This window comes from Dromaius novaehollandiae, chromosome 1 (genome assembly GCF_036370855.1).
Source record: "Dromaius novaehollandiae isolate bDroNov1 chromosome 1, bDroNov1.hap1, whole genome shotgun sequence".
Taxonomy (NCBI): Eukaryota; Metazoa; Chordata; class Aves; order Casuariiformes; family Dromaiidae; genus Dromaius; species Dromaius novaehollandiae.
In genome coordinates, this window is record NC_088098.1 from 49,349,799 (window position 1) to 49,373,162 (window position 23,364).

Genomic DNA, 23,364 nt, shown 5'->3' on the forward strand with positions numbered 1-23,364 from the left:
AGTATGCTCTGTCCTACCGTTTTCACTTCCCATTTCCCAGTTACTCTATACTGTCTGTATATTTACGTGTTATGGGGCTTTGGGCATAGTGCAGAAAGGGCTATAGCTGCACTGGACCTTATCTTAATTCTGTGTTTTCTTGTTTTTCATGTGTGGCTTCTCGTGACCCTTGCTAACTCGGGGGCTGGTACATGAGACCCTGCGGCAGCTAAAACTCAGTAATAACAAAGGTCTGTTTTTCAGCAAATTCCCTAGTTTTTTACCAGCAAGAGGAACGTTTTAGGCAGAGGCTCATGCTTGCAGGAGCAGCGGCAGTGGCCTGGCTGTGGCCGCAGCGGAGGTGTTATCCTGGCTGGCCAAAGGTCAAGGCTGCGCTGGCCTGCTCTGCTGCTGTCTGCTCTGTACGTGCACAGAGGGGAAATGTCACGTTCAGAAAGGATCAGAGGGCAGAGTTTTCGACAAAGTTGGGAGGGAACCAGCAGCTGAGGTCTATGTTCCCCACCCTTGATGGCTGTATTGGTTACAGGAACCGTAAGGGCATGAGAAACAGCTGGTGTGTCGGAGTCCTTTACTGCATCCCTCCTCCACAAAGTACAGCCTATCCCTGCCACTCTTCTTTTTTTCTTCAAAGTTTTCAACCAACCCTCTCAATCCTGTTTTGTTAAAAGCTGTGAGGAGGTTAAAGCTGCCCCTTGCTGATTGGCACCCTCTGCTGCTTTATTTAAGGCAAGCAGCAGCCCACAGTTAATTTCTCCTGTCTCCTAAGCTGGGTCCAGAGCCAAGCCCTGTTTTCGCCAGTGCTCCCAGTCTGTCCCTTGCTAAGTGCTCCTCAGCTGTGCCTTTGGTCCACATCCCCTTCTGCACCTAATCTAACCAGCTCCCCTCCACAGGCAGAGTGAGAAGATGTATTTGTATTCGCTGCTATTGAGGAGTTTGAATGACCTCAACCAGCTCTGGTGGCTTATTTCTTCGTTACCATTGCAGGAGCCCCACAAACTGCAGCATGTGCAGGGCAGGCTCAATGCCCACTGACCTGCTGGCTCTCACATGCTGCGGTGGGAGGGGTGGCTCAAGCAGGAGGGCTATCTAGCAGTTCTCAGGCAACTTTGTCTTTCAGGGAAGAGATGGTTCTAGTTCACGCCAGTTATTGGGAAACATTTCCCCAAAGTTTAAAAAAAAAATACACCTCTTCAAAAAAGCACGTAGGAAAAGTTTGCTAACAGGTTGTTCTCTCGCTTGTGTCAATGGTTGGGACTGGTCTCAGAGGACACAGGCAGGCTTTCAGTCCAAAAATCACAGGATGTTTCCTTGAGCCGCCAAATTACTGCAACAGCTGAAGGCTGGCAAACCCTCCAACCCAACACATGCAGTTTTCCTCATCAGAAGCATTTGCTACAAACCCTTTGAGGGAGCACAGCTTTTACTTCAAGAATATTTTCAGCTGTGCTTGCCCAAAGAAATCACAAACTAGCTAAAGATGAGCAACTGAAATCTGTTACATGTGAGCAGAATTAGAGCTTCAGAACCTGGTGTGCATCCCAGAGTGTGAGTTTCATTTATTTCGTGATGATGTGTTTTCCTCAGGGAGTTTTCTCTTATGTTTAAATGGAATTCCCTGTATTTTGATTTGTGCCCTGCTTCTTGTCCTGTCACTTGGAACCACTTGGAAGAATCTGGCTCTGGCTTCTTCACTCCCTCGCATCAGCCACATTGATAAGACTCCTCCTGAGCCCTGTTGGCCCTTTTTGCCACAAGAGCACATTGCTGGCTCATGGTCAGCTTGGTGTCCACCAGGATCCCCAGGTCTTTTTCTGCAAAGCTGCTTTCCAGCTGGTCAGCCCCCAGCATGTGCTGGTGAATGGAGTTATTCCTCCCTTGGTGCAGGACTTGGCATTTCTCTTTGCTGAACCTCATGAGGTTCTGCTCTGCCCATTTCTCTATCCTCTTGAGGTCCCGCTGAATGACAGCCCAACCATCTGTTGTATCAGCCTCTCCTCCCAGTTCTGTATCATCTGCAAACTTGCTGAGGGTGCACTCTGTCCCTTCATCTAGGTCACTGATGAAGATAAATTGGCTCCAGTATCAACCCACGGGGTATACCACTAATGACCAGCCTCCAACTGGACTTTGTGCTGCTGATCACGACTGTTTGAGCCTGGAAGTTCAGCCAGTTTCCAGGCCACTTCACTGTCCCCTAATCGAGCCTGTACTTCCTCTGTTTGTCAATGAGGATGTCATGGTGTTGAAAGCCTTGCTGAAGTTGAGATAAACAACATCCACTGCTTTCCCCTTTTCCACCAAGCCAGCCATCTTCATCGTAGAAGGCTCAGGTATCAGGTTGGTCAAGCATGATTTTCCATTCATAAATCCATGCTGACCCCTCCCAGTCACCTTCTTGTCCTTAATATGTTTAATATGTGAGGGTTTCCGGGATTATTTGCTCCATCACCTTCCCAGGGATCGAGGTGAGGCTGACTGGCCTGTGCTTCCCTGGATCCTCTTTCTTGCCCTTCCTGAAGATAGGAGTGGCATTTGCTTTCTTCCAGTTCTCAGGAACCTCTCCCAGTCACCATGACCTTTCAAAGATAATCAGGAGTGGCCTTGCAATGACATGGGCCCTCTCCCTCAGCACTTGTGGGTGCCTCCCATCAGGGCCCATGGACTTGTGTATGTCCAATATGTTTAAATGTTTCCGAAGTTGATGCTCCCCTACTGAGGGTAAGTTTTCCTTGCTCTAGACTTTCTCATTTGTCTCAAGGGCCTGAGATCCCTGAAGGCTGGTCTGTAAGTGAAGACTGAGGTGAAGAAGGGATTGAGTACCCTGGCCTTTTCTGCATCCTTTGTCCCCAGGTCCTCTGCTCCATTCAACACCTGGCCCACATTTTCCCTTCTGCTGCTGCTGTACGTGTAGAAACCTTTCTTTTTCTACTTCACATACCTCACTAGATTCGAAGTCAGGTGTGCTTTGATTTTTCTCACCCCATTCCTGCATGCTTGGACAGTGTCTCAATATTTATGGAAGCACCTGATGCTGCTTCCACCTGTTGTATGCTTCCCTTTTTAATTTTTCAATTTAGTCAGGAGCTCCCTGTTCATTCATACAGGCCTCCTGTCCCTCCTGCTTGATTTCCTGCTCATCAAGATGGACCATTCTTGAACTTGGAGGAGGTGATCCCTGAAAATCAACCAGCTCTCCTGGACCCCTCTGCTCTCCAGGGCCGGATCCCATAGAATTTTTCCAAGCAGATCTTGAATAGGCAAAAATCTGCCTTCCAGGCTGGTAGGCTTTTGATCCTGCTATTTGCCTTGCCCCATCCTCTCAGAATCCTGAACTCCACTGTCTCATGGTCATTGCAGCCAAGGCTGCCCCTGACTTCCACATGTCCAACCCCGTTCTTCCCTGTTTGTAAGAAATAGATCCATCAGAACATCTCCCTTCATTGCCTCTTTGATCACCTGTTGTCAGTTATCACCCCTGCACTCCGGAAACCTGTATTGTCCCTTCAGCAGATATCAGGGTGGTTCAAATTCCCCATGAGGACCAGGGCCTGTGACAGTGAGGCTCCTTCCCATTGTCTGAAGAAGGCCTCACCTTCTTCCTGATCAGACAGTCTACAGCAGACACCCACCACAACATCCTCCGTATTGGTCTGCCCACTAATCCTGACTCATAAGCTCTCAGCTGACTCCTCACCCATCCCAAGGTAGAGCTCCAGGCATTCCCACCTCTCTCTCACATAAAGGGCAATTCCCCCTCCCTGCCTTCCCGGCTTGTCCTTCCTAAAGAGCATGTGTCCATCCTGTTAACCACTCCCATCATGTGAGCTATCCCGCTATGTCTCCGTTGTCCTAGCGTGATCATAGCTCTGCAACTGCATGTAGACCTCTAATTCCTCCTGTCTGTTCACCATGCTGGTGAAAAGCGTTCAGCTAATTTTTCAGCAGGACCTGAGTTTTCACCCTCCAAAGGTGAAAAATGGAGGCACCTCAAATTTTTAAATAATTTCTAAAAATCTGGACCAGGATGTAGATTGCTAAAATACTGTTAAACTGTGATTGAGTACAGTGGATACAGGAGGATAGCACTTTTTCACACCTCAGTTATAGAACTGAAGTAACCCAAGGTCAGTTGTGAAGGCAGTCAAGGTCTCATTTCTCTTTATCACCTGTTGGCTGGCATTCCTGCTAGGGAAATCATTATATCTCTGCCCACTTTTATTGGCAATCTCAAAAAGAGCAGAAATATATCTGGGCCATTATACATCAAGCTTTTCAACTTAAAGAAGTGAGTATTGTTTACAGAACAAAGATATATTGCATCCAAGAAGCTTAAAGTATCTGGTTAGTTACAGTTAAATTCCCGGAATAAATTGACAATATTCCAAACAAGACTTTGCTTCTTTGCAATACAGTCCATTTTATTGGCATGCTGTTCAAAGGTTTCTGTTGCAACTCATATTTAGGAGAGTTACGTAAAACTTGATGTAGGAATGAGTGACAAAGGTTTTATTTATTTCATATTATTATCTGTTGACTTTTAAAGACCTAAGTAACAAGACAGGTTAAGCAACGAGTCAATGATTAAACTGATAAAATAAGCATCAACAATGCTAGTTTTTAAAGAGCTTTAGAAAGTATAAAGTATAAAAAGTAGTTCTATGAGTTGCAAGTAAGTTGAACTACCAAGATTTGCAGCTGCAGTTATATTTTTCTATTCTACTGCTCACTTACAGACTCTGATATTTATTAATGATTGTCTTTCTGCAGTAATTTATTTTTGTGTAATCTTTAATGTCAGAGAAGAGGTGTATGCTGGGAAAATCTCATTTTCAGATCAACTTTACAACACAGTTGGGTTACAGTTTGCCATATTTTCCTAAAATATTTTAAAAATGCTGTTTGTTCAAGAAAACTTTTTTTGAATATAGAAGGTATCATGTTATAGCAGTAACACTGAGGTTTCACTTAGTTCAATGTTACAGTTCATTATCTACTTCAGTAGCAGTCCCCTCACTCAAATTCACTAAATTTGAATTATCTTTCTTGGACTAAATTGAAAGTGGTCAGTGCGAGGGATACCCTTCCTTGACCTTCTATGCAAGGAGCTAGATGTGCAGAAAACAGAATGAAGTTCCAAGGTCTGTGTGTATTTCCAAGCTGATATCACATATTCAGGAGAAATTTTTTTTCTGTTTTCAAAAAATTGCTGAAATGCATTTTTTCTCCCTATCAGTCTTTTATTCAGCAGCATGTGTGCTTATTAGCTGGACATTAATGAGATAGACAATCTGAAATAGAGTCACCTGCTAGTATCTGGGCAGAGTAATTTCCATGCAGACATACAGAAAGAAATCCCTTTCACTGTGTTTACATGCAGACGACTCCTTCTGGCAGCATGCTTTACATAGGGGAAGTCTTCAGTTTAATAATTTTGCCTGTTAGAACATCTTCGGTTGTATCTAATAATCGTACTGTTTTAGCTGTATTTGCTACCTTTGATGCCCTCACCAGCTTCTACTTTCGTATCTATTGTCAGCTGATATTGTAGGAGAAAATCTACTGGAAAAGGAACAAGGCACAGTCTTACCCCTCCGTTTTCAGTAGCATTTTCTTTATTAATCGCATGTACACATTTTGTTTCCTTTGAGTAGAAATAGCAGCACATGTGCATGTTTGCGTACACACACGTTCCAGCCAAAGACATTTCATGTGTAGGTTTGCTGCAGCTTCTGTAACTTTAATGTATTCCTTTTCCATTTGCCATTGGGATAATTAGTTTCCATGTCCAAGACACGCAAAGATTAATAAAAACTGCTGGTGGAACACAGGGACTGATCCCACAGGCTCTGGAGGACTTATTCCACTGTGCATTAGTGGCTGAGAAGAAGCTGTCCCTACAGCTCACCCTCTGGGTGCGCAACTCCTTTGCTCAGGGGGAATCTCATTTTTTGGGAAAGGCTTGTCAACACAGAGAGTTACATCACAGTCCCTAAGGCAATTCTGCGGAAAGCTGAGGGAAAGGATAGAAATCTCTAACGTGGCTCCATATTCATGAGAAGCCAGTGCAGAGAGAGGAGCAATGGCTTATGCTGCTGGGTAGGTGAACTGCCATGCTTTGAACTGTTTTTTGCTCTTTTCCACAGAAATTATTTCACTCCTACATACCTATTTACAGTCACAGCCAAACCCTAAAAATCATGAATTTGTAAGACCCCTTTCTTGTGAAAGTTTGGCAGGAGGGGTCACTCTCAAAGAACTAGACAAATTTCCCATATATGTAATCTGCACTATCACTATTTTCTAGATAACCTGTTTCTGTTAAAGGATGAGAAGGGAACATGAAATGTATTTGCCAAGTGAGATTTGAGATAAATGAGGGATTTGTCAATGCAAATGATGCACATTTTGGGATATGACCCAATTTTGGACAAAAAGGGAGTTCAGATAAGGTTTTGATAAATGAAGCTCTTCTTCATAGCGAGTCCAGGTTAATACCGCTATGAGATAAGTAACCTCTGCATTTCCTGATTTGTTTTGTTTAAATTTAATAAACTTAATATTGCATTTAATTTCTTTCTTCCAAAAAGGGAAGTAATTTGTTTTCAGAATGGAAAGATGGAAACTGAAGATAAGAAAAGAAAGGTAAATAAACTGAATCCCGTAGTCCTCCCAAGATCTGTTGTTTCACATCCCCTTAGCTTTCTCTTCAACCACATTTTTCTTGGGTCTTCAGAGCCCCTTCTCTTCTCTGTAGCAGCTGTCTCCTTGGTGGAACCACGTAAGCAAATTAGTTATCTATGTATTTAACAACAGCATAGTCGGAGTGATCTGGGCCCTAGTGCATGAAATAAGGCTGTCTGTTTCTCCCTTGCTTCCTCCCATTTTGTCTCTGTGTTTCTCAGGCCCCAGGACACAGACCTCGCCTGCTCACTTGCTTGTTAGAGAACTGCTAATTACAGCAATTGCAAAAGGGCCCGTGCTCCCAGCTGCAGCAGTTGGGCAGCTCGAGCACAGTGTCTCACGTGACCAGACACAGCTGACGGTGCTCAAACTTAATGAGGACCTCACTTGTGTGGCAGAGTGGGGAGCACTGCTGTATGTCATGCTTTGCTTGCACCTCCGTGGGGCTACCAAAGAGCTGGGCCTCCATGGCTAGGGAGATTGCTGTCCTGGGAGGGCTGTGGCTATTTCAGAGCTCTTTGTGGGACACAGTCACAACTGCCTCTGTGGTGAATGGGGCTGGAAGGTGACAGCAGAGGGAAGGGGGTTGCGTGTGGCTATGTGGTCACAACTATACCTTCCAGATAGGACTATACCTAGGGCAAGCAGGTTGCTGTGGGTTGTCTTACAGAGGAGCTAGTGTCCATTATGTAAATGGCTGGAATTAAGATGGAGACAATCAAAAAATAATGTGATATACTTTCTCAGTTTTCTGAGCTTGGCAATATCTCAGTTGTACCCAGGATCAAAAATTATCTTATTTCCAGCCCCTTTCATTTTTCTTAGCTGGAATCATGAGCACTCTTCAGGTGACCTTACGACATTCACTTTTTAACGTTTCAGTCTATCCAGTGCAAGTTTGACATTAGGGGTCTAGTCCTGCTGCAGCTCCTCTTCTTAACCACTGCAGGGGCCTGAAATTGTACTTACTACATGTCCAATCTCTTAAAGGAAACAAGAGCCAAAAAATGCTTTGAGAGCAGCTCAGTGTCAGGGCCCTGGGTGCACTAGTCGTCCTGACCAGCCTCACTTGGGGCCTTCACCTGCCCATGGGCTTGGGACCTTCTTTAAGCTCAGCCCACAGCCCTCAGGCCTTGTCTGAGCTATGTTGCAGGTAAGCCTGTACCATCTCTGGCTCCCCTGGCTTACTGGCTGGTTTTCCCGGATGGTCTTCAGATGTAAGCTGCAGGCAGTTTTGTCTCCAGTCCTGCCTCTGCTCTGCCTCCCAGATGGACCTCAGGCCAACATTGCAGGTGGTGTTTCACAAGTGCTGTGTTTGGCCCTGTCTCCTGCTGCTCCTGACTGACTCCCTGGATAGACCCTGGGCCTGATTCACTGCCTGGCATCCTCTGGGACTGTCAGCTGTGTTGATATTGGCCTGCATTACTTGCTTGGAGGCTGTGCCCTGCTGATGGGGTCATCCTTGGCTCCTGGTTCATCCTCCCTTGTGGAGCAGCCCTGCCTCCCTGACACGTAAATGTCGTCCTTGCAGAAGCAAAACTAAAACTTCTACCAAACTGAATCTTGCAAGACTCCTTTTAGCTAAATCTGATGTTCTTTCTTCATGTGAATGTGTCAACATATGTAGTGAGCTTTCCATGGGCAGTCCTACAGCAGTAGGACTCTCTCAGCTGCTGAGCAAGTGACAGCACCTTGTGACCTGAGATGCTGTGGTGCTCATCGGACAGGCTGAGGTGACTTCTCTGGGCCTGGCGGCCTCTGTTTTAGCTACTCAGTCTAGATCCCGTGTCTGCCAGGCAGATCTCTGAAGGAGCAATGAGAGTAGTGCTCTGCGTAATACTTCAGAGAAAATATCGCTTCTTGAGAGCAAGAAGTTATAGAACAGAGGTATTCAAGTAGCCCAATGATTTAAAAAGGTTATCAGTGACTTTGACTTGCCAAATAACAGCTGAGGTTCCTCCTCCACCTCCAATGGTTTATGGCTTACATAGTCCATTCATGTGACTGCAAACTATATTTTTTTTCCCACCCTGAAAGGAATAGTTCTTTGTAAAGCATCAAATTAGTCCTTTTAAACATCTTTCTTTTCCCTTGACACATTATTAAAGCCAAGCAGTGGTTTAAATGTTTGCCAAATGAATTTCCTTAGTGTGAGCATTTTAGACAGATTCAAAAGCCCATCTAAAAATATCCCAATTTTTTTTTTAATAATAATACTTCAGTCATCACCTTTGACTTTTGGTTTAAAAGAACTACTTATTAATGAAAGGACAACATGCTCGTTTACTGGAATAGATCAACATTTCATAACATTTATAAAATATTTACATAAATGAAAGCTAACCCTTATTGAACTCAGTCGCTATCGTACTGTATAACATCAAAATGTCAGAAGAAAAAAGTGAAAGAGTTAAGTATATATTTACTCTGAGGCCTCTAGCAGAACTTCTTATCAGCTACTTAAATTAAAGCTGTGATTCCTCTAGTTTTTTAAACTTGTAATTCTTAGAAATGGGGGAGGGGAGGCAAAGCATTAAATTTAAAATAATTGAGAGACAATCTAACGTGGAATATTCCAAACTTATAAATAAATACATTCTGAAATTTCAATCGAAGTTGACTGGAAGGACATAGAACAAGTTCCCCATACTTAAGTTTAGTACCAGATACTGTAGCTGATTCAGCATATGCTCAGCTCTCCCCTTGCACTGTCAGCTGTAGGATCGTATTTTGTTAATAACGTATGTGCTTGCTACAGACCATTGGCCAAATATTAACTACTTGCTATTAGGAAGGAATTCCCCCTTTAGGACAGATCTTTCCATGGTGGCCATACAGTTTCATGCCACTCCACCTTAAAAATCTGAGTGACAGAGCCAGAATATTAGATTACATCAGGGCAAAACACAGAATTGTTGAACAAATTTTGTCCTCTTCATAAACCAAATGGTCAGAAAGCAACTTACAATGAGGAGGCTCTGATTAATGAAAGGCTTGTTCCATAAGCTAAACTAATCTTAAAAGTAGAGTTAGTCCTCCACTTCTAAAAGGCAGAGGAAAAAAAAAAAGGTGACTAGCCACTAGCGTTAATTCATGGAAACTTTGCACCCCATTTCTTTCCTCTCTTTTTTTTAATGCTGTACACAAGCAGACTTATCTATTAAGATTACTTAATTATCTTAGTAAGATAAAATTTATTGTAACCTGGTGATGATTTTGGCCATCCTTCAAGAAATGCTTCCTTTCTTTAGTAGAGTGGCGAATGGTGATATTTCGAGAGTGCCTGAGAATATAGAATGGCCAGTCCAAAGAGATAGACCATAACTTAAGTGATGCAAAGGACCTGCCCTCTGTGTAACAATAAACACAGGGTACTGCAGAGATGGATGAAAGGGTGCAGACAACTCTACTATTCGGTGGCCAGGTCGTGATCTCTAGTAGGTTTGGCAACACTTTCCAAGCTGTAGCTGATGTTTTGGCCCGTGCTGGCATGCAGTTGGATATGGGTGGGTGCTCAGGTGTCCGTGTGCCTATCTGCAGTGTCGTTCCTGCTGGGAGCTGTCAGCTGTGGAGAAAGAAGCCTCAAGCACAGGAGGGTCTCAGTCACGATGGAAAATGTCTCTTGGCCTACAAATCAAACGTGGATCCAAGGTCTCTTGCCAATTGTGACTGGTTGTTGTCTGTTTACAATGCTGCTGGAGCTCCAAGCAACAGGCTGTTAGTAGCCAGAAAGCTGTTACACAGCTGTTGACAAAGATTTTCTAGGCAAAAAGGAGAAAGTACTGGCCACTAGTATGTGAATCTTTGTCTTTTTTTTTTTCTTTTAAATGTGTGGTGATGCTCGCAGGGAAGCATAGGGAAGAGAAGAAAGTGTTGAAGATGAATACCCAACCTATCTTTTCTTCCTTTCCTTCTACCTCCCTCTTCCTTTGCCAGATTTTCCCATCCATGCCTTTGAAGAAAAACTACTTTGTTGCCAGGATTCGTCTCTTGCCTTCCCGTGGCTGAGGTGAGACATAATTCACCACAGGAGCTAATTTGTCAGTGCAAGTACGGGATTACAATTATTTCAGTGGAGAAAAGGCAGAGTGGCAGGAAGATGGAGGAGGAGACATGAGCTACAATAAAACTTCCATCTCTTTCATGGAGTGTGGATTTTATGAAGCCGTATTTTTTACGCACACAGACCTCTAGCCATGAATATTATATATATATCCTTACCTTGCAACTGAAGACAGATTTTCACTGTCAATGGCATGGATGTATCTTAGATCTCATACCATCTGTTAGCTGCAAAGTAAATGTTAATATTGTCTAGAGAAGTTTTAGGATGTAAATTAATTCTGTGAAATTTTAGAAATTGCAGCATGCAATGCTATTGTAGAAAAGATGTCCTATGTTTACTGTACTTAAATCTCTTCTCTCCCTCTTCTTTTCCTTGATACCGTGTAGATAGTCCCTTGTAACACTACAGAAGACTTATTTCATTGCTCTAATTCCTTTCTGTTCAATTTTCATTTGCACATCAGCCATAATAAAATATGAACACCTGGCTTGAACTAGTAATGCCACATGTCGTTGCTATAGGCAACATTCTCCTCTTTGATCATGCGGATTCTTTCTTTGCTTTTTCCAATAATGTCTTGAAAATATTGATTAGTAGACAAAGCATCACTTTGTCACTTGCCTCTATTACTGTAGAGAAAGGAAAAATATTTTAATGCAACACATTTGTTAGTGAATGGGGGTATTAAATCCTGTTCCTTTGTTGTGAGCTTTTCTCTGGCTGAAGAACCTTCTCTATTTTTTTTTTTTTTTTTAATTCTTAAACCTGAGGGAAAGCAAGGGATGTTATTATTGATAACTTCATGGCTAGCAGCTGTCACCTTTCTCCCAGAGAGGACCTGACTACTCTTTTTGCTGTTCAGCACCTCTCTTTTCTGGAGAGGGAGGTACAGAACAGCTTGGATTCATCCCACTTTAAGTACTGCACCAGGTAAGTGTGAATGAAGTTGTCCAAGGCTTCCTCCCTATCTGTGGCAAGAGATCAGCATTTTCAGGCAGAGGCAGTTCAGCCCAGTCAGGATCTGACTGACCTTCTACAAATACCAATTTCTTCCTCTTGCATGCAAAAGGTATGTGAGACCACTAGGATTAGAAGCTGAGGGCCTCAGTTTAATGCCTAAAGCTTTGTGGGCTGGGCACAAATCAAAGTGATGATGTGGTTTGTTGTTAGAGAGCGTGGCAGACCTGGGAACTGAACTTTAACCTCCCCAAATACCAACAATGCTGTAACTTTGTACTCATCGTAATACCCTGAAATGCTCCAATTCCCCCCCAAAGTGTACAATATAACCAAAATACTTAAAAGTCAACTACATGTCTTGCAAGGCCATCTGGGCTCTTTGAGTGGGAAAGACATACAGGCTGAGAGTGTCAGAAAAATGTACGTGTACAAGAAAAATGTAATATTTTACAAATTATTACTGCTCCAGTTTGTGAGCCAACTTCCCTGCACACATAGCCAGAATGTGTTAATAGTCGTATCTCTAGTCCCTATGCTGATGGACAAGCTGGCGTTTGCAAAGTTTTAATACTTATAACCAATGTTTAGAGAGTTTCGCAAAGAGGCAATCGTTAATGAGTAATCCTTGTCCATTATGGCACTGAGCCAACGAGCCCAAGCTTTGATTCATCGTGTTATCACTGCAGGCTTCTGCTAAACCTAGAAAAAACAAAACAAAAATGTTCCTGTGTGAGAATTGTTAGGATTCTGAACTGAGTGCAGAACTGTCTACATCCTGCATCTGCAATATTCCAGAAAAGGACAGTAAGTAATGATTCCTTAAATCTGAGTCTCTTCAATTGTGTGGTATAAAAGTACAGTTTTTCACCTGTATTATGTTGTGGATGTTAATGGATTCTTGACCAGAAAAGAAGGGGTGTTAAAACTAGTATTTTAAGGAAGAATAGAGGGAAATAATTTCATCCGTCAGGCTGGTGTAACAGCAGGAATTCCCTTTGGGAAAATGTTAAGGTCATGAAAAAAATGACGACAGCATTAGAATTTCTCATTGAAAAGCTGACTTCAGTGTCTGTGCATCAGTGGAAAAGAAAGCATAACTTTGATACTGAATATTTCCTGCAATAACACTAACTAGTTAATTATGTGGATCGACTTTATAGTTGTACTAGTTCGTTCATTTTTTCTTCTTAGGAACTGAAAGTATTTTAAATGTAATTAATGGGAGAAGAGGGGACAGTCTGAGAGGGACTAATTAATTTGTTTTGTGTAATTTCTTTGTTTGAAAGGAAACTTGTTCGATCTGTGTACAGATTATAGGTGCATCTTCCGAAATTCCAGGACTTTAGCACTTTTTTCACGTAACTAGCAAAAGCAGAAGGGGGTGTCACATTACAAGCGTCTACTGTTTGAATCCATGTCCAGCTTTGAAGAAAATGTCAGTTTATTCTGAATGCTCCTGCTAGTCATTTATCTTCAAAAAACTATAAAGGCGATGTGCATTTGACCTTGGTTTGTTCCTTTTATTGCTGTTGCTTGTATTACAGCAGAACCTAAAGACTCCAAACAGGGTTGGGGTCCCCCTAGCCTGGATGGGAGTCAAAAAACAGATTGAAAAAGAATGGTTTGCAGTCTAATGGTTTGCAGGTAAAAGATGCTGGACAAAGGAAGGCACAGAGAAAAGGTGGTGGGGAAGTTGTCCTAGGGACAGCCAGAAACTGACCCCACTCTTTCAAACTACATGCGTCCCTACAGGGATGGCATCAAGTCTTTCGGTAGATGTTTCAGTGCTGCACGCGACTGATTTAAAGATAAATATTTTCCCCTCAGAATGAGCTGCAAGAATGTATGTCTTTGCTCCTCTAATTTTCTATATCGTGTTAAAAAAAACCCTTAAACAGTAAGTTTCAAACACAGTAACGCTATTCCTACCTCTGGTTTTCAAACTTGCTAATGTTCTTGCTTGTATTTGTTGTGTAGCTGCCCACGGTGCCATGCATACTGATGTGGTCTGGCAGCAAAAGACAAGGAGTACAAACCTTCACAACATTTTCGTTTCTCTTTCATACACTTTAAAACAAACAAACAAGCAAATAAAAAAGCCTTTCAAATAAGTGAGACACTGTATTAAATATTCTGCAAAAAGGATATGAGGCCAGATCAAAAGCCTGTGAACTAGACAGGAGTCTTCCCATTGATGTTAATAGTGTTTGGATCAGGCCATAGATTTATGATGTTACTGAAATTTCTCTTTGAGCAATTGGCAGTCAGATGTGTAAAGAAGGGGACTCTATTACTGGCCTGAAGGACAGAAATGTACCTCACTAATATTTGTGAAAACCTTTGCCAATGCTTTGATATATCTTTCTTTACTGAGTAATTGAAACATGTTCATTCATTCTTCTTACAAAGGTAAAATGCAATTAGACTTTCATGGAGCTTTCCTGATGATCAAACTTTTTTTTACTTTGTCTGAAAATATGGGGCTATCATGCTTTTGTCTCTCAATGAGCCTGGCTGATTTTAACTTCAATTACTTCATTAAGAGGCTTGGGTTTGCTTCCACTGAAGCCAGGGGAAGCTTTGCTATTGATCCTAGTAGGGTCAGAGGCAGTCCATTGATAAAAGTCTGGGATTAAATTGAAACCTATACCCACATGCATATGTGTACACATACATATTTGTGTACACCCATGCACACATATCCCATGAGAAAGCTGAATGAATATGCATGCATGTGGTGGTAGAACAAGTCACATATATAATAATATATATATCTCCATTTTCTCAGCTACATATAGAATACATAAAATGCATTGACTGACTGCTTTGACATTTGTTAAAGGATACATGTAGGAAAACTAAACATAATTCAGAGCACTTAATAAGCAATTGATGAAAATAATCTCAAGCTATTAAGCATAGATTTTATTTTATATTCATTGATCTCTTTATTTAATGTATAATTTTGCTCTATGGAAATCATCTCAAAAGTTGGTGGAGTAAACTGTTTTTTTAAAAAAAGTCAACTAACATAATTCTGTGGAAAGAAATGAACTTTGTAGCTTATTGTATGCTTCTTTACTCCTCAGGGTTTCTTACTTTGGAGAGCAATATTGATCTCTTCTGCACTTCTTTCTTTCAGCTTTTATCTATTGTGGTGTATTTCTTGCTACACCTCAAGATGGAATATCAGTCAAGTAGGCTAAGATACAGACTAGATTTATCTTGATAGAAATAGCTAAAAGATGCACTTAATGTAAGAAAACAAGCATGAGGTGGAAATGTCCGTGAATGTTTAGTTGTTCCAAAGATAACTGTGAATATCTGTCAAGAAGCATTCGACAACTGTGTTCTTTTGGTGGATAAAGAAACCCAAATTAAGAAAGTGACTACTGATCTCAGTTCATACAGACAAACTGATTCTGGAAGCAGGGATGACAGCTTTAGTTGTGAGGCCCCAGAGGAAAAAACCCTCTGTATTTGGGGAAAAAAATGCGTTTGCCAAGAGGCTCTGGGTGCAGGCGTAGCGGATGGCACCACTCGTCACCCAGAAATGTTGCTATCAGGTTACACGGCTCTGTATAGCTGCTGGGTGGGAATATCCCACTAGCCAGGGCAATGCTTCTGAAGCTGCTCCACGGGAACTGCAGTAAGATGGGACGCGCTTGCCCCCGTTGTATACCACTATGACAGCCTAGGATAGTTGAGCTGTGAAGTAGCTAATGAAGGGCTGCAAGTCGGGGAACCAGCTCTTTGCCAACAGAGCAGTCTGCCTCTGGGCCCGTGATTCTTCATGACAACAACTTGCCATGTCCAGGATCTTTCCCAGAACTGAGCAAAGTGTGGAACAAGCAGTGCCTAAATGCCCTGCATTGTGTTAACGGAAATGTGCATAGTGCAGGCTTGAAAACAGGAGATCAGTACCTGCATATTGGTAGCTTCTGATTTTAAATATTAGTGAAATTAATTATCAATTCTAACACAGGGTAGTTGGCTTACAGCAGGCTGGATTCCAGCAGCACGTCAAAATAAAATATAAATCAATATGTATAGTAGCAAAGCTATGTGTAGTGGAAAATATATTTCTAGCCTTTTTAATGTTGATCATGTCTTATGCCTTGCAGAAATCCTCAGATCATAAGATTAGAGTAGGTGGCTGAGAATACTTTCTCCCATAAAATCCAATAAATGGTCTACATCGATTGACTATATTAAAGAAAATGGAAGTATAAAAAAGCAGGTGGAACTGTAGAATCATCATGAACATTTGACTAGAACTGAATCTGTCTCCTGCAGACCAAAATTAATTTGGCAGGAGGGGTGGATTTACAAAAACCACAATGTTCTAGCACAGAGGTTGTATAAAATATAATCTCAAATTTCTTACTGTGAACAAAGCACTATTAATGGCACTTTTCTGTCATTAAAAGAATAATAGATACTAAAAAGTCTATAACTTAGGTTAAAGAGGTTAAAGGGTGGTGTTATTTAATGATATACATAATAAAAAATGAAAAAGATTTGGAACATGAAAGAAGCTTGTGTACAGTTCAAAGAGATTGTAAAAATACAAATACAAAATTAGAGTTTAAAAATGCAGTTTTCTTTCTGCTTATTCACAGCACAGGCTGGACAGACACAGGATATATACCTTATAAACAAAGAAGCTATCCATTGAAAGTGTGACTATATACCAAAACATTTTGGAATCGATGTCTTTTTTGGGCTTTAATATATACTGCAATGACATTCAAAATTTCCTAAGAGGAGAAGTTCTAGGTGCCGTATGTGCATACAAAGATTCACTATTTCCAGGTTGATGTGTTAGCTGTTGCAGTATTAGCTCATCAGACATGGTGAGATGAGGAAACATGACAAGAAATAGTAGTGGTGGAACATGATCTTCAAGTCCAGCTGCAGGAAGAGTTAATCTTGCAAGGGGTGCACTCTTGAGGGCTGCAGGAAGGCTGTTGAAGTGCTTTTACATGAGGAGAGGGTGGAGATGGCTTCTCTCCTCTTGTCTTCAGCAAAAAAATCCAGAGAACCCTTCAGGAACCCTCCTAAGATGTGTCATTTTGGCATTTCTAACTTCCCATTATAAGAGTCCTCCACACTGTACTTTACACTGTCTTCTCCTGTTGCAGAGCCCTTAAAATAGGCAGTAAGAGAAACCCCCTTACTAGGGAATGTCATTGGGAGGTTCCTGAGAAAACTGGCTTACACTTCGCAGCTCCCCTTGGCAATCTGTGTGGGCAGCTCTACTCTCGAGGACTCTGATTTGGTAGTAGATACCTTCCCTGTTACCTGATGGTTAGACAGTAAAATGATTGGAAGTAGACATGGGCCTGCTGGGGTGGCTGGGCTGGTTGTCAGTCCTTGTCCCAGGATACGAAGAGGTTTTGCTGTTGCAAAACTGTGTTTCTGTGTTAGCTTTGAGAGTGTTTGTTTATATGTTATTTGCCATGAGAACCTCATCTGGTCTATGACACAAGCAGCTTTTGACATTTCTCAGTAAACTGTTTAAATTATCTGTGGGCAGACATTTAAAACGCATCCCTCTAATTAGAGGGCCTTTGTTTATGTTAAGAAAGAACTTAATGAATCATTACAGACAAATCTGAATATAATTATACCATGTGCTCGCTGCTCTCACAAACTACTTTCCAGTCTGCTCAGTGCTGGGACCTCCTGTTGCATTCACATTTTTGTTGGATGACTTCACTTCTGCTAGAGAAACATGCTGAGCCCTCACTGGGAAGCGGACTGGACTATAACTCTCAAAAAAGGCTTCAATGAGTGGAAACACCCTCCCAGGGACAGTTCCACAGTGATAAATCCAAAAATGAGATTAAGACTCTTAAAAAAAACTTCCGTTAACTGATTTCCATCAACTTTATACAGAAGCCTTTTGGTGTTTGCATACGCCCCTGAGACACCTCTGTGTTGGAGCTATGCGTTCCCCTGTTACTGAGATAAAGCTAACCAAAATCAGCCCCTGAGCTGCCCCATCCCACCCACATGAGCCAGGCCATGTTCCCGCTCCATCGGGATGGATCAGGCCTGGGCAAGGAAGCCTAGTGTGTCCTGGCCGGCCTTGGCCTTTCCTCCCCACTGTGGTGCCGCTCTAGCTATAGCCTCTGCTCAAGTAGGAGGCAGTGGCATGACTCTTGCCTCTTATTTAACAGCCAGTGGTCAGAGCAGGAAGCGGAAGACCCAGGTTTGGTGCCACAGCCATCCTGGGGAGGTGAAAGCACCTCTCTCTGGGCAGGAAAGCTCTCTAGTGAGCAGCATAAGCATCTCCCACCCCCCCTGCGCAAAGCCAAGCGTGAGAATCGTATGTCTGCTTGAGACCACAAAGGGAGCCGGGTGGACCAGCCTGCTAGTTACAGGAAGGCTTTGCTTGCTGTTTCTGCTACCATTTGTCTCATTCGGCCAATAATTACTGAAGGCAAGATAAAGAGCCGGTCCCAGGAAATCAAACTCAAGTTTCCTGGCTTAGGAAGCCTTCTGACTTAACCATAAACTTGCACTTTTTTACTAAGCGCAAACAACAAAATGATGAAAGAGTGATGAAAAAATAATGCAAACAACTGGTATTCCCTGGAAGGGGAGTGGAAGGGGCTGGGCAGCATGCCCTCGGCAGGTCATGCCAGCGCTTCGGTCCGTGCATATTTGAATAAGGCTGAGCATAAATTGCCACGGTTTTAAATGAACAGCAGAAGGATCAGAAATAAAATGTATCACAGCAAGGAAAAAAATAAACAAAGCAGATGCAGCATTTTATTTAAAGGCTGAATTAGATGTAACTTTAAAGTAAGGTTTGTTACAGTAAATATTGAAACAATTTCCTGAATCCTGCCTTTCAGTAGGTACACAAAAATGAGTTTTTATCTCATCTTAAAAATCCTTTTTGCTTTATATCTTTCAGCATCTCCTTTCAACCTTTCTTAATTATCATATTACTCTGGAATTGAAGAATAAATGGGATCTGAAATGAATTTAATAGGACATCCCCAGTTAGCTGCTGCTGATGGATTTTCTCTCACAGAAGGTCCTCATTTATTTGGTAAGTCATTAAATTAAATTAGAATGGCAGATTATCCTTTACCAGAAACCTAGAAGAAAATGCACTGAAATCCCAATTCAGGTACACGTGGGCCTCATGTGCCAACCTTCTTCAGACATCAGTCCCTGTGAAAGGAATGGCAAATAACGGGTCTGTGGTCTTACACTCCATACTCCTGCACATGCACCACATTGTGTTCACCACTGCGAATAGCAGAGCCTGTAGGTTGTTATTGTTATAACACTATTCGAACACCTGAAATCATTCAGCAAAGGCAGACCTTTGTATATAGGCCACACGTTATCTTCATGTGAGTCCTTTAAGTCAAACTGAGCAGATATTATTTTCAGTTAATCTGTGATAAAGTTATAACTTCTGTACATTGCTATATTACACAGATTTATGAAAATCATTTCAATTACATTAAAATTTGTCTTATTAAGACCATTAAAGTTTTTACTCTTAACTTCAGGGCACGAGAAAACTTATAATGTAGACTGCAAAATTTCTCCTCACTACAATACTACTGAATTTTTCAAGACTAAGCTTGGGCTTGTTAATGAATGAAGAATCCTTGATCAATATTTTATGAAGCTGCCTTCTGTTATATGTACTGCTGAGAAACAGGAGAATAATGCATTTTTAGCCTTTTGCTTGGCAGCAGTGGAGGACCTTTGCCAAGTGACAAAACACACTGGGGGCCTCGCACGCACGACAGACCCCCTTGGAAAGCTGCAGCACTTCAGAAGTTTCCATTGCAAATAAGACCAAAATTCTGCCTTTTTGAGGGGTGGAAAATCTGAAAACATTTCTGTTTCATCTGTCTGAAACAAGAACAGAGGCTCTGGCACTGAGGGACTGACATGTGGAAACTTTTCACCCTGCTTCCAGGATGTTGTTTCTGAGAGTTTGCTGACATGGGAGGCTATTTTGGGCAGCCCTGATGCCCCAAGCTCCAGCCAAGTCCAGTGGTATAGCAGTGGTATATAAAGCGGTAGTGGTGAAACAATTCCACTAATGATACTAAAAACCCTATGTGCTACTGTGTTGTTGCTTTTTTCCCCCTATGTTTGTTGTTCTGTGGTGAGAAAAATACTTTTTTAGCAAAGGCAGCATTCTGCAGTTGTTAAAGTATAAGTAAATCACTACAACTTAAAACACCTCCTCACTACCTTCCAGGCTGTAATATACAATGAAGGGGATGGCGTTCAACTTTATGGTGCCAAAATTTATATTTAGTCATACCTTTAAAAGTTCTGACTAACTGAATTACTTAAGAGTTTTGGTGAGAAGCTTTTCCCTCTGATGTCTACTTTGGCACCATTTTTGTTTTTGTTGTTTTTTTTAAAGGGTCATGATCAGCTAATTTCAAAATACAAGGATATATGCTAATTTAAAATACTTTTCCTCTATATTAAAATCTCACTCAGAAATAGTCAAGTCTTCAGAAGAGGGATCGTGTCACCCATTCTAGGTGTTCAGAGCTTAGCACAATGGCGATTCAATTCAAACTGAGATTTCTGGAACAGAAAGAAAAAATGTATTAAGGGGTTGAATTAGGTGTCCTGTTGGGAAAGAGACTTTGCATTCCTGCTGTGTTTCGGCTAAACTGACTTTTAATTGTTTTATGTGGTCACTTGGTCCTGTTCTGTGGATGTCACTCAATTTTGTCTCAAAACTGAGTGCTTTATAAATTTAGTGTCTTTCACTTTTACAGATGAAAGCAACCCCCTTATAAATAATATGAAACTGAGTCAATAGAGAAAATTACTTATAGTTAAGATATGACTCCATCTCTTCAAGTTTCTTGTATGAATTTTTGCCTCTCAATTTTATTTTTGTAAACTACTCACACTTTTTGACACTGGGTTCTTGCAGGCAGAGACCTGCACACCTAAGGAAACAGGAGAAAAGCTCATCTCTTAAAATACCCTTAGGAATATAGATTTATCATAAGATTTCTCACATTTTACAGCTCTGATGCAATACAAGTGAGGAATTGCTGGCTTACAAACATTGACTCTTACACAAAGCAGCCTCCTTTTTCAAGGGTACATACTCGCATTCTGTAAAAAATACCTGGAAATATATTAGCTTTTCTTCACACTTCACTCAGTCTATCAGGAGAGTGTTCTCGGACCTTTGAAAATAAATCCAAGTGCATCTCAGCACATTAGCACTGGGTCCAGATCTTTACAAAGTAGAGCTGTCAATCATGACTTGCTTATGCTGTGAGCCTCATCACCATGGCAATCGCAAGGCACTTCTACTTGCTAGCCCTCAAAATTTCTAGTTGCTGCAGGTTTCAGAACACTTCACAGCAAAAAGATTTTCCATCTTTCAGTAGCTGGAAATTGTGTGTTGTATTGTACATGTCTTGGGTAAAGTATCTCTTCATGCCTTTGTAACTGGCAACTTTTTAAATGGATATTTCATTACTGTAGCTATGAGTCCCTGAAAAGAGAGGCTCGAAATGGAAAGGAGGAGGTAATTTTAACCACAGAAGAAGTAGGAGTCCTTCCCTTCCATCCTTCCTTCCTGGAAAACTCCTGCTGTTTTTCTACCTCGCTACTCAGGTGATTGAGAAACACCCCAGATCTCTTCATAGAAAAGCTACTTGTAGAAGTGGTCAGAAACAGGTACATACAGCACCTGCATGCAAGAGGAACTTTTTCTCCCTTGTAACTCTGGTTTTCCCAGTGAGGGAAAGGGGCTTTTCCTGGCAAGGAGTCCCAAAGGCACATGGGCCTCCAGGGGCATCTCTCCTCTTAAGATATTTCTCTTCCTCAGTTCAACCTTTTTTTAATTTCACAAGCCCTTATGAATTGAATAGGGCCACCTATGTGAAGACTGGCCCAATTTGATAACCTGAAACAAAAGAAAACGACACATCTGCCAACCTGTATTTTCAAACACTTGTAATTTAAAGTAGAAATCCTTGCCTCACTTAAAACCTATGGGAGCTTTGTAGTTTACTTCAGTGGAGCCATGATTTTATCCTGTGGTTTGTCCTGAGCTCCTCCATTTTGCTCCAAACTGACTGGATGCAACCTATGCTCTGAAGGCTGCTGAGGTGCATTAGCAGAGTGCCGTGCTGCAGCTGATGAGCCTTGCTCTAAGCCTTGGAAATTCAGCTGGGACAAAGTGCTGTCCTAGCAAGACTTTTGCAAAAAGATATCTAACAACTCATTACGTTTGGCTTAGAAAGTTTTTTTTTCCCCCCTCTTTAGGGCCAATACTTATGAGTGAGATACCCATATTTCTACTATCTTATTTCTTTCAATGGTTATCACTTGCCCTTTTTTACAAGGGATTGAAGTAGTTTTTGGATACTCCTTTACATTTTAATATCTCCTATACATTTTAAATACAGACTGTAATTGTACCTATTTACATGGCATCTGAAATACATACGGCATTAGACTCACTGTCATTCATATGATGAGTGAGCAACAGTCCTTTAAAATAATAGCCCCATTCTATCTTTCTGCTAAACGAACCTTATATAGGAGTTATTAATATGCAAGATATTTAGTTGGAAGCTTCAAACACGATAGAGATGGAAGTTTTCATAAGAACACAGAAAGATAAATCAGTACAATTATATGTGTAATTCAAGAGGAGAGACCGATTTTAAGCATTTTGGAAGGCCTGACATTGTCTTCCTGCAATGTGACATCAAAACGTAGCAAGACAAGAAATGCTGTCTTCATTGTACACATCATTATCTGAAAAGAAGTGCTTTTGCGGGAATTAGCACTCTTAGAAGCTCCTCTGAAATAGAGTCAGAAAAGCTGCTTTGGAATGGACAAACAAAAATGAAATGTAGCAAAAGCGAAAAGAAAGCAATACATCTTAAATCTGGTCTTAAATATTGGACAATGCAAGAACGATGAAATGACATCATTGAAAATTGTTGTAGGACTAGAACAGTGCCCAAGATGAATGGAAAAGGCTGACTCCTTCAGATAACTTGTATTTGTTCTAGTTATTTGGGGTTTTTTGTTTGTTTTAGAAGTAGGATCAGGTGTCCAAACTGATTAAACAGCTTCAAGATCAAAAGATATGTTAACTAACTATCTGTCTCCAGCAACACCTGGCAGATGATGCAGCATCTGCCTTTATCCCTGCAGAGAAGATAATTAGGCCAGTAACAGACGCCCAAATCAAAAGGAAATAAAGCAACACAAATTAAAACAGAAAATTGTATGACTATATAATAATTACAGATAGAGTCAAAATAAGCAGAGTGAGGATCAGTGAGAAAAATCTCAAAAAAGGAAAAAATGCAGATGGACGAGCTCTGAGTGTGAAAGTTGCACCACAGAGCAAGGCAAACCCCAAATGCATTTGTGCAATGCTTCATTTGTGCATGTGTGATTCACATGTGGATTTTTAGCTTGGAAAGCAGAGTGTTTTGTGAAATAACATAGGGATTCTTGCAGTCTGGAGGTTTGGCTCTCTCGCTATTTCCTTCCAGGTGTGGTTCTGAGCTGTACTTCTGGCCACCAGTCTGATGCTGGTCTTGGTGGCCTCATCCACACAGCTAAATGAAAGAGGCTGAAAAGCCAGCGCAGGCACAACACCCCTG

At 41.5% G+C, this 23,364-nt stretch overlaps 1 protein-coding gene across 1 annotated transcript in view; it reads left to right on the top strand.

Moving 5' to 3' along the window:
• The first annotated feature begins 12,353 nt into the window (after positions 1–12,353).
• Positions 12,354–23,364, top strand: part of NR1H4 (nuclear receptor subfamily 1 group H member 4) — a 40,890-nt gene continuing 29,879 nt past the window's right edge. The window contains exons 1-2 of the mRNA XM_026109507.2: positions 12,354–12,511; positions 18,636–18,773. Coding sequence (XP_025965292.1) covers positions 18,689–18,773 — 85 coding nt within the window. The 5' untranslated portion in view covers positions 12,354–12,511; positions 18,636–18,688. The remainder of the gene's footprint in view (positions 12,512–18,635; positions 18,774–23,364) is intronic.